The sequence below is a fragment of the Zosterops lateralis genome (assembly GCF_965231275.1).
Source record: "Zosterops lateralis genome assembly, chromosome: 6".
NCBI lineage: Eukaryota > Metazoa > Chordata > Aves > Passeriformes > Zosteropidae > Zosterops > Zosterops lateralis.
Genome location: NC_139761.1, coordinates 6493870 through 6510585, shown reverse-complemented (window position 1 = coordinate 6510585; position 16716 = coordinate 6493870). Strand labels below are relative to the sequence as shown.

The 16716-nt window shown below is 41.0% G+C and overlaps 1 protein-coding gene across 1 annotated transcript in view; it reads left to right on the top strand.

The window, feature by feature from the left end:
* The window catches only part of KCNH5 (potassium voltage-gated channel subfamily H member 5), a 147654-nt gene that overhangs the window by 34694 nt on the left and 96244 nt on the right, over positions 1 to 16716 (top strand). The window contains exons 5-6 of the mRNA XM_083862923.1: positions 3983 to 4098; positions 8072 to 8464. Coding sequence (XP_083719049.1) covers positions 3983 to 4098; positions 8072 to 8464 — 509 coding nt within the window. The remainder of the gene's footprint in view (positions 1 to 3982; positions 4099 to 8071; positions 8465 to 16716) is intronic.

The following is a 16716-nucleotide window of genomic DNA, read 5'->3' as shown; positions in this document are numbered from 1 at the left end:
AGATGGGAGGGATCACCCTCCTGGACCTGCTGGCAGTTCACTGTCTCATTCAGCCAGGGATTCCCACCATGGACACGTTCACCTCAGTCCTCTGGGAATCCCCAAACCATTTATGACCTTATCACTCTCTACAACTCCCTGAAAGGTGGCTGTGCTCAGGTGGGGTTGGTCTGTTTCTCCAGGCAGCAACTGACAGAATGAGAGGACACAGTCTGAAGCTGTGCCAAGGGAAATACAGGTTGGATATTAGGAAAAAGTTTTTACAGAAAGGGTGATAAAGTATTGGAATGGTCTACCTGGGGAGGTGGTTGGAGTCACCATCCCTGGATGTGTTTAAACAAAGACTGGATGTGGCACTCAGTGCCAGGGTTTAGTTGTGGTGTTAAGGATGGGTTGGACTCTTGGAGGTCTCTTTCAACATAATCATTCTGTGATCTTCTGCCAAACCATTTTCCAGCATGAATTGGTGCATGGCGTTGTACCTCCTTAGGTACAGGGCTTTGCACATCTCCCTGCTGGACATCCTCAGGTTCCTGTCAGGACCTGGAGTAGCTGACAATGCTGAGATGTGACCAGTAAGAGCAGCTGGGGCTGTGTCCAGCAGTTTGTCTGTGGTGGTTTTGTTTTTGCTGAGCACTTTTCCATCACTCTCCTATCAGCTGTGAGGCAGTATGACAAAATAAAGACTGGGGACTGTCCCATATTTGTCCTTATGTGCCACAGGGAAATGTTTTTTCCAGGGGAAGAGGGCCTGACTGAGTACCTGCCCAGGTCTGGAACTGGGTGAACACCTTTCTGGAGGAGAGCTGCTTTTCTTCCCTGGTTCTTGCTGTGTGTTTGCAGTGACCCAAAATAAATCACTTGGGTGCAATGTGGCCTCCAGCAATTACTAGAAAGGCTGGGGCAGAGCTGTCACAATGCTGTTACCAGGCTCACTTGGTCTTTGAAATTGCTGGTTTAGAGAGATAAAGAACAGTTCTGACTTCTGTCTTGAAGCTGTCTCCTTCTTGCAGTTTTGTAGACAATTAGGAAAAAGAAAAGCTCAAGGATTTTTTTTCTAGCAATTAATAGTTCATAGATCACTGTAGTCTGCCTTGACCTTGTTTAATAGAGAAAGTGCATATTCCTAATTGAATATCCCTATAAGCTCCAGAAGCATGAGACATATCCAAAGCTCACATTTGAAAGTTTACATTTGAAAAGTTAATAAAATGCTTCTATTTTTTACCTTTTCCCAGTGAATTTTTTATGTGCATTTTTGAGGTCATGTATAAATAGCCAGACACAAATGTTTGTGCAGTGCTGGTGGCGTGTCATGATATTTTAAGCTGTTCTGATTGTTAAATGATGAACAATGGATTTACATTTGTGTGAATGTGATATGTATGTGGTAAATGGCAAAGCCAAGTTTGTACATCATTTTTTTCCTTGAGGGTTTACTGTATTTTCTGTTCCCTGCTCATTATTTTGTCTCCCTCAGGGCTTCCCTTTACATTCCAAGTCCCTGACTCCTATCAGCAAATGGCATTTAAAAATAAGCCTAGCACTGGCACAGGGTGCCCAGGGAAGCTGTGGCTGTCCCATCCCAGGAAGTGTTCAAGGCCAGGTTGGATGGGGCTTGGAGCACCCTGGTCTAGTGGAAGATGTCCCTGTCTATGGCAGAAGGTTGGAATGAGATGATCTTTAAGGTCCCTTCCAACCCAAACCATTCTGTGATTCTGTGATGATTCTAACATAGAAATGCTATGTTTCCTTTCTGAGATATAAATATTTCCCCTAATTTTCACCTACTCAGCATTCAAACTAAATGAACGTTAAACCTTCTCCTGAACCCCTTTCCTGTCTGTAACTTGTTTGATATTTAATCCATAACTTTCTGGTAAAAAAAATGACATTATACCTGGCTAAACTGAATGTTCAGCATCTCCTTCCATGTCCTTGGGAACATGTTTCCTTCCTAAAGATACTTGGATTTTTCTATTTTCCTGCTCAATGCTGAGGTGCTACACTGCTGAAAATCCTGGGGTTTTCTTTGCTGCACCCCTCTACCCCATCCACTGATGTATCCACACCATCACAAACACTGGGGTGTTTTTCCAGCAGGAATGACTTGCTGACATGTTCCTGGGTTGGTGCTGCTGTCAGGAGCAAACTGCTCCTTACCAGGTGCTGCAGGAAAATGTTCCTCAGGGACAGCTCAGTGTGTGGGTCCCAGCCTGCATTTAAAGCAGCTGTTTATCATTAGTATAATAGCTAAATGTATTTCTTAATGCCATTTAAAATCAAGTTCTTAATCTGACTTTAAATGCTTAATGATTTTTTTTTTTTTTTTTAGTTTGAAGCATTGCTGCTGTTGCAGTCCTTTTTTCCCCACTTAGTTTATTTTTGTCCCTGAAGTTTAGCTGGGGCAAAAACCAGTAAAGACTTAAGGATCAGACTTCTGTGGCTGCTCCAGTGGTCCTGAATCAGCAGGAGCCTTTCTGTAGCTGGGAAGGATTTTCCCTGAACAGGATTTGCAGACTTGAGAAGCTTTTGCATGAACTTCGGTGGCTTAGAATTAGATCTCAGCAGCAGAGTATGTCCCCAGAAGGCTGAAAACAGGATATCATCCTTCTAACACAATGTCTCCAGAAGGCAGAAGAAAGACATTTTTGATTCCCGTCACATTTACCTGTGTTGCCTTGAAGCAGCACTATTTTTCCTGTTTTGCAAGGTCTTTAAGCCCAGAGCCTGAAGCTGTTCTGTACAGCAAGTTAGAGAAACCATTCAGGTCTGAGACTGAACATCACTGAGCAGCAAGGAGATTTACTTATGGCTTTTCCCATAACCTCTGAGGGTCCAGCCTTTGCAGAGAAATGGCTAAAATCAATTAGTGAGATGGAATGGTCGAGTGTGTCTTGAAAAATCAAATAGGCTTTAATAAAAAAAGAAAATAATACAAAAATGAAGGCAAAGCCAAATACAGTATATAGACAAGTCTCCTACTTGCTACAACACCTTGAAAAGCCTGGAACTTCTTCTTTCTCTTTAGTACTTAATAGTTTAGGTGGGCTCTTTGACTCTTGGCCCAATGGAATTACCAACAGGCTTTGAATTACACTCTCGGAGTCCAATCCATGCTCCTGTGCTGGTGCTGAGCCAGTTACAATGACAAACCCGCAGAACTTTCTAGTTAAATTTCCTAAAATGTCTAAAGGTAAACTGAATCTCTTTCTCTATTTGTAAACACCTGCTGGGGGTGTGGGGTGCCTTACCACACTTACTAGTGAATGGTGATAAACTGATATGATCACGGACAAAGCCTCTCTGACTAGTTAAAGTTAGAAAGTGGTGTGTTTTAGTAATTTCCTAATGTTGTGCCCACGAATTACAAGGCTCTTTGCCCTCTATTTATTTTCCAAAGTGTTACATACACAAAATGCTTATACATGTGCACCATCACAGCACCACCTACTCCCTGATTTGTATTGAAATGAGGTTAAAAGTCCTTCACGCGTGCACAGTTCTTCTCTTGAATTGGTTCTGTGGTCTCAGGTTGGGTCAGTGGTCTCGAAGGATGAAGTCAGAAAAGTCTTCATCACAATGACCTTTCTACCTTCTTGCTGCTGAAAGGCCTCCATGACCTTTTGGCATGATCCAATTCCTCCTGTTTTGTGATCAATTAGTATTGAGTCCAGGTGCAGGTCATGTCCCATTGGTTTCCATTTGTCATTATGATGGTCCATCTATTTCATTTCCTTCTATAAACACAACTTAAAACAAGCACACAATACCAAGCAATACCTTGTCTAGCTCCAACTCAAGCATCTAATAGTCATTAACTTATCTTCTCTTTTTCTAACTTGCATCCTAATTAATATAAATTGCTCTTAACCCTTGGCTAAAAACTTTAACCCTTTAAAATCACTATTCAACTAGCACTGGCTGAGGCCTGAGTGGTTCTGATGAGATTTGTGACACAGTTTTCCTTCCTTTCCTGCAGGCTGGACCAAGTTTGCCCGGCTGACGCGGGCGCTGACCAACAGCCGGAGCGTCCTGCAGCAGCTGACGCCCATGAACAAGGCTGAGGTGGTGCACAAGCATTCCCGCTTGGCAGAGGTGAGTGGGGTGGACACCAGCCTGATCCCTTCCTAGGGCAAGGGTGGGGGCAAGGAAACCCACCCTAATTCCCATTGGTGAAGGATATTGTTAGAGGAAAATATTTCCCGGCTCTGATTTTTTCAGCCTTGTCGTCCTAAAGCAGCATCACGTTTTAGGACAGGCACACCCACGTTTTTAGGACAGGTCATAAAAGCACTCTCTGTAGGTCACTTTTACTTAAATTACCCTATTTCTGTGCACATAGTCCTCAGCTTCCTGGTTTTCCTTAACTTGGGGTGCACAGTCTCTGATGTACTGTCTCACAGTGACAATGGAACCAGGACTGATGTCCTTGAGTCCCTCTCCAAGGAAAATGGGATTATTTGAGAAACCTCTGTGGAAGCATCTCTATCTGAGTCCCCATGGACTGAATATATACCCTGATCTTGACTTTCTTGCAAAGCCATTCCTACAATATTTCACTCCTGGCTTTTATCTTCAGAACTGATGAAATGAACTCTTTGGCAGGTTACAAATATCTCCTTAACAGTGCAGGTGGTGCAGCAAGTGAACACCTTCAGGTTAACTGATGAAACAGAGGAACTGCTTTCATCTTCATGTCCACTGCTAATGAAAAATAAATGGGTCAAAAGTACAGGGTCAAAATATATGAGCTACTGGAAAACATAGCCCTAGTGCCAGAGAACTTGTCCTGTCAAACTGATAGTGGCTTTAAATTTTTTGGTTTTGGTTTCACTTCCTTTCTGGTTTTAGTGAACTTTGATAATTAAAAACTCCAATTAAATTATGAGAGTGGAAACCCAGAGTGTTCATGTGTTAGCAGTGTTGTGTTTTCCCTTGAATGATCCCATTCCAATGGCTTGAAAAAATACTGGGTTATTGACACCTCACACTTTTCAAATTAGTGATGTTTCAGTGCCCTGTAAATCCAGTTATATCCCTTCTTGGTTTAGTCTGGGGAAGGATATGAGAAGATATGGTAACAATATTCAAAACAGTCCAAAGCAGCTGCATAGAACAAGGGAGGAAATTGTTCACCAGGACCACTACAGGAGGAAAAAGAAATGGCATTAGGTCACAGCAAGGGAGATTTAGATCAGGCAGCAGCAATACCTCAGGAAAGGGAGTAGGTGTGCTCAGGAATAGGTGGGATAAGGTTGTACTCAGGAATTGTTCCTTGCAGAGTGTGCAATCTCATCTTTTACAAGCATTTTATGGCTGGAAAATGCTTTGTAGGCAGAGTGCTGTGAGGAAGGCAGTCTGAGGGGAGGTTCACCATTGCTGCACAGGCCCTGTTTTCCATATTTCTGTATTCTGAGGAGGAGCATTATCTTCATAGCTCATCCCTTGCAGAATGTGCTGCTCACCTTATCAGACTTAACAGTTACTAGTCATTTTCATTAGCTGTACACAGGAATAATACAGGCAGTCTGTGGTAAATGCAGCTGACTATCAAGATATTGTGTATTCTTTGGTGATTTAAAATTAAAAATCCATGCAGCATAAAAGAAATAATCATCATAGTTCAGTGGTCTCCACAGCCACTTGCCACCCACTCACCATGTCAAACTCAGCATGATATTATGTTAAGAATAATAATTATGCTTTTGCAGTATCGTGGGAGCTCCCGAGCACTCCACCACCAGAGGCACAGGGAACCATCAAGCATATGTTAATAGCATTCTGCTTGAGCCATAAGTAGCTTATGTTTCCAGCTCTAGTGAGGATGTTTCCAGCTCCTGCCCCAGTGAACAAGGCAGGGAACAAACAGGCCTGAAGAAACCAGGGAAAGAAGTCCCAGTGCTGATTTATCAATGAAGTGTTGGACACTGATGTGTCCAAAGAGAGATCTGGAGATAACAACCAAATTACGAGGCAAAGCCAAAATGGTGTGTTAAGTGCAGGTGAAAATTTTTGCTTTGAAAGAAATTTTCACAAGGCTGCTGTGAGAAAATGGTTGTGTTGATGGCCGCTTTAATTCCAGGGAAAACCCCATGGTCCCGCCAGCAAGTTCGGTGTGTGCTCCAGTGGTTATAGGAGCATAGAAGTGCTGATAGTGAGTCTGTCCTGGGCACTGGGGGAAGGACACCTGGAGTTTGATGTTTTTATAGGTATCACCTAGGATTTGGCATCTGTGGTTGTCTCTGACAAGTGCTATTGGGACCACAACACTCCACAGAGGGGTTTGTGTTACCCTGGAGCTGGTGTGACACCAGGCTGTTGGCAAAGGGAGCAGCCATGGGCTCCTGGAGGTCTCTGCTGCTCTCTCCCTGCTGCCTGTGTAGTGGGTCCAGTGCTTTTCTGTCCATAGCATGCATCTGTGCAGTTCACCTGACTGTAGAAAACAAATGGCTAATTAATGTAACAAGTTAGTTTTTTGTTGTGTCAGCTCAACTGACTTTCCTTACGGGTCGTGATTGCTAAATATGACCTTAGGGAGGGTGGGAACAGGTAGGCAGAAACAGGTTTGCATCCCTTCAGCCTGACATTGGCCCAGATTTGGCATCTTGAGAAGCTACATCCCCTATCACAGAATGAGGGAGGCTGCTTTTATTGTCCCTTGGTAATTCCTGGAGAACAGATTTTCAGCAGAGCCAGATTTTTACTGTCTGATCTCAGTAACAGCTTTCTCTTAAAAACATTTAAAAGACAAGACTGCAAAGAATTCATGGAGAATCCCTATCTGTGGTGCTTGAGTTCATATTCTTAGTTATTATACAGTTTATTCAGAGCAGTTTACTCCTCTCCATTGAGGAACCATCATGTCTTTGATCAATTTTATACATCTGAGGCTGCTGCTTTCAATCCAACTGTCCCTGGAAATATGATGCATCAGCCCCAGTATGGGGCAGGTGTAGGGCTGAAATGAGTTTTAAACTTGCTGTAATTATTTATTTTATCCCATATGGACTTCAGATCCCCAAGTGTATCCCCAAATGGATCTTTCAGTTGTCAGTGCAATAAATTGCCTCGTGCGTTCCTTTGTGCCTTTGTTTCTTGTGTTGGACTGAGATAAGAGGTAATTAGATTAGCTGGGAATGTCTTAAGTGAATTTGGCTTGGTTTTTGCAGTGCTTCCAGTTCTACAATTTTACAACACTGAGCATGCAGGAAATTATAGTCCTATGCAAAAAAAAAAAAAGGAGAAGTAATTACGGGAAATAAAAGAGAACCCACTAGTGATATTGAGCTTGTGGGAACAACAACTTTTTGGAAGAAAATATGAAGGAAGTGTGATATTGGCGGGATTTTGGGCAGAAGCTGTGCACACAATACCACATTTTAGGAGGCTGGCCAGCAAGGCTGGGGTCTGCTTCACCTTTCACACGGTGTTGCTCTGGCTCAGCAGTGATTTGAAGAGGTTGGGCACAAAGAATTAGTCTTGTAACTATTACAAATCTGAACGAGTGTTTATGATTAGATCACCTGTTAGGAAGAAACTCCTTACTGTGAGGTTGGTGAGGCACTGGAACAGGTTGCCAGAGAAGCTGAGGCTGCCCCATCCCTGAAAGTGTTCAAGGCCAGGTTTTGTAGGGCTTGGAGCAACCTGATCTAGTGGAAGATTCCCTGGCCATGGCAGGAGGGTTGGAGAGAGATCATTGTTTGGGTCCCTTCCAACCTAAGGCATTCTGTGATTCTATGTCCATAATTGCAAAGCATAAGCTGGCGTGGCGGTACCAAAACCTCTTTATGGAGCCTCTCTTCCCACGCTCTTAGCATGGTTTCCCCTCAGTCCATCTGCAAAGACCTCCCTTTTTGCAGGAATATCCTCAGATACCATGCTGCTCCCATTCATTGGGTGATAGCTGCCTTCACACATCCTAAATAAATCAGATTATTTAGAAACTGTGGGTTGCCTTGCAATGTCCAACGAGCACCGTCCTGTCTCTGCTGCCCCTCCCAGGAATCTGTAAGATTCATTGGATCTCATCCACTGAAAACAGTAACATTTCCCTCTCTGCCTCTCACAGGTTCTCCAGCTGGGATCTGATATTCTTCCCCAGTACAAGCAAGAAGCTCCAAAGACTCCACCACACATTATACTCCACTATTGTGCTTTTAAGACCACCTGGGACTGGGTCATCTTAATTCTCACCTTCTACACAGCAATCATGGTTCCATACAACGTGTCCTTCAAGACAAAGCAGAACAACATTGCCTGGCTGGTGCTGGACAGCGTGGTGGACGTTATTTTTCTGGTGGACATTGTTTTGAACTTTCACACCACCTTTGTTGGCCCCGGGGGAGAGGTAATATCTGATCCCAAGCTCATACGGATGAACTACCTGAAGACCTGGTTTGTGATTGATCTTCTGTCCTGTTTACCATATGACATCATCAATGCCTTTGAGAATGTGGATGAGGTAAGTGATTGTAGTCTGTCTCTAAAGGATTATTTTAACTAAGGGTTTGTTTGGAAGCTTGTTCCAGTGAGGCAGCTCATGTCTGTGCAAATATTGACCTTGAGGTTTACCAACAAGGTGTTCCCGTGTTGGTGGAGAGGTGTCTCAGGGTTCCAGTATCATGTGTGGGTGTTTATTTTAGTGATGGGGGTTTTAGAATGGCTTGAATGTCATCCAAAATCATTCGTGCAAGTCCCTGTCAGAGTGGGCTGGGCCAGCTGGGATGTCCCCAGTCACAGCCTTCCTTCTCAGCTCAGTCTTTGGGCAGTTCTAACCCAGTGCAGGGCTTGATTGCACTTCTGTGTTTGCTCTGGCTGAAGCTGATGATGAATTTGCCCCTTATACGAAAGTAGGGAATGGCTCTGAAGAAACATTTTTTTTTAAATCCTGCCCTAGGACTACCTTCTGAACCAGGCTGTATTTTCTTTTTCTTTTTAATGCCATTTTAAATGTTTGATTGAGATGGAGATTTATTTCCATGTTTTTGGTACAACTCTTTAACTACAGCTAAATTTTGAGAAACTGTTTGAGGAAAGAAAACGTAAATATCATAGATGGGTGCTGAATTAAAGCTTTTTAACTGCTAAGTGTGTTAACATTTATGCAGTTGAGCTTGTGGCCTAAGCTAATACAGAAAACAAGCAATAACTACAACAAATAATGCATACATGAGTCAGTGTACAGAAATTCATTATTAAAATGGAACTGTAATGGCTTTAGGACTTGTTTTAATTTTTCTCCAGAGCTTTTTATCTTCAGAACCATAAACAGATGAAAAAGCCTCTGTTAATTTTTGAACATTTTAACATTTTTTTTTTCTTAGAACACCATTTAATGGGGTTGATTGTTTGTTTGTTTTTTAATTCTCAATTCTGCACTTACATATCCTCACTATATAAAACCTACATCGTATTTTTTTAATGGAGGCTTTGCTGCAAATTCTGTAGAGCTCCTTTAAAATTCCATCCCTGCCTCTGTGTGCTGAGTAGCATCTTTTGACATTGTTCCATTTTATTTATAGCAAACATGACAGAAGTGATAACACTTGCAGCTTAAATTCAAGATCCTATGAGGGCTGCCCGTCTGAAACCAGGTTGTACAGTCAGGCTGTGTAAGAAGGTGATATTAGCAAGGTTGTAGATATAATACCTCTTTTTAAGATAACCAGTTTCAGACACAGAGAAACCTGATTTTTATAAAAAAAAATGCAGCGTTTATCTCCAGATTTTTGTCCTTTAATATGTAAAACAAACAGATAATTTCAGTGTCCAAGCAGGACAGATTTAAAGGATGAGGTTAACCTCTTTCTCTGACATATACATGGGAAATAAACCATCTGCAATGTTTGTGACAGGGAAGAAAATCTTGACGCAGAGCATTATAATTGAGACACTCCTAAAGTGACAAACTTTAATCAAAATGTAATAACAGTAGCAAGGTATCACGAACTCCAGTGATCCTAGAGCAGCTGTCATTTGCTTTCAAACAAATGAAACATTAACTCCTTTTTAATAAAGGAACAGTAAGATTCCCTTGTCGTGAAGTTCTGTGTTATTGCTCTGGAGCCTCCAGCAGGCTCTGGTTTATATTTACTTGATTTCAATCTCCTCCAAATCCAGCTTTCCCTAGTGTCTGAAAAGAATTGAAATGATTTTGAAAACAGGAATGTAAACAGTCAGCCTTTCCTCCCTGGGTCTACATTTTCTCTTTTCCCTGTCCTTCAGGGGAGATATATTTTTTTTGTGATATCTCTTCATTTGTGACATTTAAGTCTTTTGAGCTGGTCGGTGTGTTCTGGGTGGTTGCAGTTTTTAATGCTCTTTATCTTTGTTTGGTTTTTAACATTTGTTTTAAATGGTGCTTCTTGTCTTAAAGGGATTTAACTTTTTGGCCTCCTAGCAGCAGGGTGTTCAAATGCTGTTCAAAGAATAGGTAAATCCATAATCTCAATTTGGGAGAGATACTCTGATTAAAAGCAATGTTTCTCGTTAGAAAGTGGGTGTTTCCTTATTAAGGCAAGTAGGAGAGAGAAGAGTTCTTTTAGCTCTTGATTCTGCTCGGTTTTAGCTCTTTGTCTTGCCCTTGGGTGTTGGATAAAAGTGTTAAAGTTAATGATTTCAGCAGCATTTCAGATAAAGTTGCAGAAAATGAGCTTAGCAGAAAAAACCTTGGGTGCAGGTCCTGGTGCTCTTTGAGCTCTTGATATGGTGGCGAGGGATGGACCCAAATCAGAGTGAGCAGTTCTAAAAGCCTGCTGAGTGAAAGGAGACTTTCCAAATTTCCCTTGTTTTTCTCACATCTGAGCCTTGTTGTCCCATGTAAAGCATCAAATGTTTTTTTTGCTAGTGGTTAAGGAGCCAGATGAGAAGGGGGGATGCCAATGGAGGGGGTTTCTTTTCCTCCCTATGGGCAGATCATTCACTCATGAAGAAGGATATGGCCAAGGAGGTTTGGAATTTTGTCTCTTTGTTGTATATGTAGACAGCTCTGTGTGATACAGGTGCTTTAAGTGAATTAAGATGCCTTAATCACTACAGTGCTATTTATAATGCTAAAATTAAGGAGTTAAATTGAAAGATTAAAAAAAAAAAATTGAAAAAAGGAAATGTGTGTTTAAATGTGTGTTTTCTTACCAAGGATTGTAGCTCTTCTAATGCAGCCAGTCTTGGCCAGAGCCAGTTCCAGAATCTTGGAACCTTGTCATTTCCCTCACAGACATTAAGTGAAGGCTGGAGTTCCCACCTGAGGCAAACATGACTGCAAATCAAAGGTATTTTGTTGTTGAGTCCATGTAGAGCCTTGGTAGAAGGATTTTATGGAGAGGATTATGACACACAAATTGAGAATTGAGGAGGATTAAGATGATTTGAGGCAGAATTAGAGGTGTAGGCTTCCAAGGCTGGAGTTACAGAGCCAGGCTGTTGGAGTCTGCACAGGGGGATTGGGATGTGTGAGAGGGGGGGAAAGGTAAAACAAAGAGAGACACCTTGCACAGCACAGAGGGATCTAAGTTGATGTGATGGATGAGGAATTAAATGGTTAAGTGGTATTGGAAAGGTAGGAAAACAAGGTAAAATAGGCTGGAGAAAAATGAACTAATGGAGAGGAAAGTAGGATCCTTAGTGGGATATTTGACTTAGGAAATTTGCTAGGAGGAGAGTCCCAGAAAATCAGAAAAATGCATGATACATTTTATTTCAGGACAGCATATCCTGCACTGAAATATCTTCTGGCTAAACCAAAACCATACAGAAAACCTTTCCTACACAGAAGTGTGACAGGGGACAGCATAGCACACACTGGGGAATCCAGGCAGTGTTCAAGGAACAAACCAGAACAGAGTGTGTGTGCTCAGAGTCTCTGAAACTTGGCTAATTTTTTTTTTTAATTATTTATTATTATTATTATTATTTTATTTTTTTATTTTTATTTTTATTTTTTAATTTTTTTATTTTTTATTTTTATTTTTTTATTTTTTATTTTTTAGTATTAGAGTTCTCTGAAACTTCAGAATTAGTCTAAAAGTGTACCTGCCTGTCTTTCTTTAACATTATGCAAAAAAACCAAAAAAACCCACCAAAAAACCAAACAACCAACCAAAAAAACCCACAAAAACAAACCCCACAAACTTTGGATTAATGGGGAATATGGTATTTGGATCCAAAGATTTTGGTCCCATGAAGTTCCTGTCGGTATTAAGATGTGAAATCTGTAGCAACTAGAAATCAGATTTTTGTCTTGGAGTTATGTCTTACTTGTGGTCCTTCTAATTTTCTTTTCCCTGAGTTATGAGCTGTATGTAACAACTTTTTCCACTGCTGTATGCACCAGTTTATAAAATTTATAAAATCATGACTCCCTGCTTTTGAAGCTGGAGTTATGTTACCTCAAGACTTAGCCTTTATATGTGTTCTGCCTATCAGAGAGATAAATATCTGACCTCTCTCAGCCTGTGCTACCAAAAAGTTGTTTGTAACCATTTTTACATACAAGTCAGAATTATCAGACTCATATTGTGATGAAATTGTCCAGCAGATTTGCAGGTGCCCAAGGATGCTGATCAGGTATGGTCAAACCATGGTAAAATCTCCCTTTGGGATCAAATACATTGATCAATTGGCATCCCGGGACACCAGGATGTTGGGCAGGTGTTTGGCTCTTGTCTCCACATGCATTTGAGCTTCTGCAGATAAGTATTTTGAGCGAATATTCCCCAAACTAGATGAATGGACAAGCTTTTGGCTAAATGGAAAATGCTTCCACAAAATAAGGGTTAATTTCAGCTGAAAAAGCCTCTTACTATTTAGAAAAATATGATTTTATTTTTTTTTTCTGGGAATTTTAACTGAGATTCATTAATTTCTGAGTTTGTCATGAAATAAAACCTAGAAGCTGGATCTCCTCTCTGCCATTTCAGAAACATGGTCCTGAAATGACATGTCATGTATTGTGAAAAAAGAGACACGAAGTCAGGGTGGTATCCAGATGTTTTTTCAGATGGGTTGTACAAAAGATCATCCTTTCTGCAGAAATTAATTTTCGCAAGCCAATGGCTGGAAGTGAAAGCAGAGAAATTTAAATGACCTAAACCAAAGTTCTGTGCCTGTTGTTTAATAATGTAAGACTACATGACCCAGTGGCCTTTAAAATTTAGTGATCTATGCAGGGCATATTAAAGCATGGACTCCTTGTAACTGTAATTTGATTTTAATTACCAATATCGATCTATTTCAGGCACTGTCAGAAACTTCTTTGTATCACTGCAACTAATAGAAACTAGAATTGCAATGTCTGTAGACTGAAAGCAAATAAAAGCTGATTAAGCTGGTGCAGCCATGTTCACACCTGCAGTGCTGCACTGCAAACATTCCCTTTGTGGGAGGTATTTGAAGGAGGTTTTTTGGGCACCAGGCTGAGTGGTGTATGCAAGATGAAGATAAATTGATGTGTTTCAAGAGTGTGACTTTGGCTCTGAAATTTATTCTGTGGCTAGCTACCTTTTTAAAATCTAGGTGGCTGACATGGAGAAAATAATTCCCAGAACAAAATCCTGGCGGCAACCAAGTGTTAAACTACAATGCAAATTCCTAGCAAGTAATGACAGAAGCACTAACCCTGGGACCTGGCTTTTCCCCCCTTGTTATGCACATATTAAATATGAAGATTGCTGTCATTGAAAACCCACAATAGAATAATACAGTGGCCCTAGTATGGTATTAAGTTATAAATGTATCCACTGGAGGCATGTATTAGTAGATTTTCAACCATTTTCACCCCTTTCACTTATTCACCTCTATCTACCCATTGCACTCACTTGCAGAGCTGCACCTCTTCTCTTTGGCTTTTATTCTAAGGTTTTATTAAAGTTCTGCCACTGTTTAATTAATCAGCTTAATTTTTTTTTTCTTAATTAATTAACCAGCTACTTTAATGTTGTACAAGGTCTGCAGGTTTCCCTGTGGAGACACCTGAATGTCTCTGTGATGTGAGGGGCAACTTGTGAAAGGAAGGAGCTGAGCCAGAGGCAGTGCAGGGGGTGGTGGGTGACCTGATAGCCTCCTACACCTCTCTGATGTGGGTTCTGCCATACTGAACTGTAATTAGATGTCCCAGTGGTCTTTTTTCCTCCCTTTAAAAAAAAAAAATAAATTAATGTGGTATATATACTACTGGGAAGCAGCTGTTGGGTACAAGCCATTAAAATTAAATCTTCAGTCAGAGCCATATAAGCTGATACAGAGTCCAGCAGAGGAAATTGTGGAGCACTTTCAAGGGAAGGTTGGAGTCCTGTGTGATTCCTTCTGCTCACAAAGGAAAGGAAGGCTTACAAAGGAGATGAGGAAATGAAATAATCTGATCAGATGCTCACTGAAGTGATGCTGATGGGAATAGCACAAATTCCCATTTTGTCCTGTGCCCACCTTCCCTACGTGAGTGAAAATTATCATATTTCCTGATATTGTCTTCTTTCCCTTTTTTTGGGCACCCCGATGCACTAACAAATAAATAGTGCAGGATGCCACATCCCCCATTATCTTGCATCTAGAAGAAAAACTTTGAAATCACCCTTCTCTTTATAACCTCCATTATTTACTGTTTGAAGTGTGCTACACTGTATAGTTGTGCCATAAACAGTTCACTGGAAGTTTATTTATAATGTTACAGCTTATTGACATTTGTGTTAGAAGAAAGAAAAAAAAAGGAAAGTTTCTCCATCCCCCTGGTAAACAACCAGAAGATAAATCCCGAGCAATAAAATTAGGTGTACTTTCAGAAAATGTGCCAAGAAACCTACTTGCTTACAATTTGCTGTAAAAACTCAAATTTTTGCTCACTGAAGCCACTACTCCCATTGCTTCCAGTGGTGCAGGATCAAGTATTAAATGGGCTCTGCTTGTACCTGGACCTGGGATCTAGATTGCTGGTGCAGAAGAAGCAAAGCCCTTTACTCCTGTGTGCATCTACATAATTGAATACAACTCTAAATTCTGCTCTTAAAGTGGTGATACATCAGAACTGTCTCTGTCTTATTTTTGTCATTTGCTCATTTTGATTTGTAACTGTGCAACTCGATTATATTAATTGTTTGCCGAGAAATAAAGATTTCTGATACACGTTGGAAGATTTATTTCAACATTAACTCCAGTAAAGCAGCATTAAGGAGCTAACCAGGGATTTTAGAGCTAAGCTGTATTTAAGTAGCTAAGCTTGAAAATTTCTTTTGGGAATGATTTGCTGGTTGCATTTCAAAAAGCCTTTACCTCCTCCAGGATACTCCTCCTGCACTGCACGGAATAGAACTTTTTGGTTGTGTGCCTGCAGGCTCACCTGCTCGTGTTGCCAGGGCTCATCATTTCAGTCATCCCCAAAATCTGCAGGCACTTTGTTTTCTTTTACATTGTGTGTCATCATTTAACAACTGTTTGGTGGAGATTGCCCAAGGTGTACAAAAATCCTGCCTCTTTCACTGCCTCAGTACTAAACTATAAAGAATCAGCTCTGTGATTTATTTGTGTGATTTTTTTTGTTTGTTTGTTTGTTTGTTTTTGTAATTACTTCTGGTGAGAGAAAGGTAAGGAAAATTTTTCCCACACATCTTTAAATAAAGTGCTTGGACTGTATTTCAAAATGTGCTAAGCATGGCATTTACCTGATGAAATGTGGGGCCAGGCATTGTCCACAAGAAGGTACAGGGACATTTGGGGCAAGGCTCCTCATGTTCTAAGATGTAATTTCAGAGTAGGTCTGAGGAGCCAATCTGCCCTAAAAACTTCTATTTCTCACCCTTGAATATAATGACACTAGTGTGACTAGCTCAGATGCAAACTCCTCTGTGGTCTAGTTTAGGCTGGGGTGAAATATATCCCCCCCCCTTGAGATTGTGTTTGCCTCACTTTGATTTTTCAAAGAATAAAAGCAAAAGCAGAAAAAAAAATAGGTGTAAAACTCACGGGGTCTTCTTGAGTCTCTGAGTCATCAGCTTTGGTGAGCAGGTTCATTGTACCACCCATCCTATAAACCAGTCTAAATCCACCTTTCCTCATGATATCTTAATAAATCTCTCCTAATTTGCAGTCTGTGCATTCCTCCCTGTGCCAACCTCCTTGGTTAAATATTTCTTTTCCCGCCCTCGTGTTTATCTCCTCGATGTGCTTAGAAAAGAAGAGTCATCTCTCCCCTGCATAAACACGCCTGCTTTCCTTTCCTTAGTTTAAGCAAACTGATCTTGTCTAGACGCCTCATTTATGAAATTTTATGAACATATTTGTGGCTGATCCAACTGCCTCCTTCTGCAGGAAGTGAAGTTCAAATACATCTCTTTAGGGCAGAGCTTTACAGGTTACTCCAGGTGGAGAATTCATCTTCACTTTGCAACTTGGCTTTTCCTGTTGGTGGTGGAAACACTCAGCTGATCTGTCCTGGAGCTGGATTAACCTTTTCTGTGAGTGCAGCTCACTGATTGCTCTGACTCGTGTAGGATGGGTATGTGGGATTAACCCATATACCCAAATACTTCTTTTTCTCAGTAATCTTCACTTAAAGATCCTTGTTGTTGTAGACATTTTTGTTAATTTGTAATGGATGCCTTGGGACTCAGTATTGTCAAGCTTTATCACATTTTCCTTTATTCCCACACAGTAATTCTCTGTACCTGACAGTGTGTTCCAAAGGTGCCATTAGCAGATTCTGTGACCATACACTATTTCTGTTTA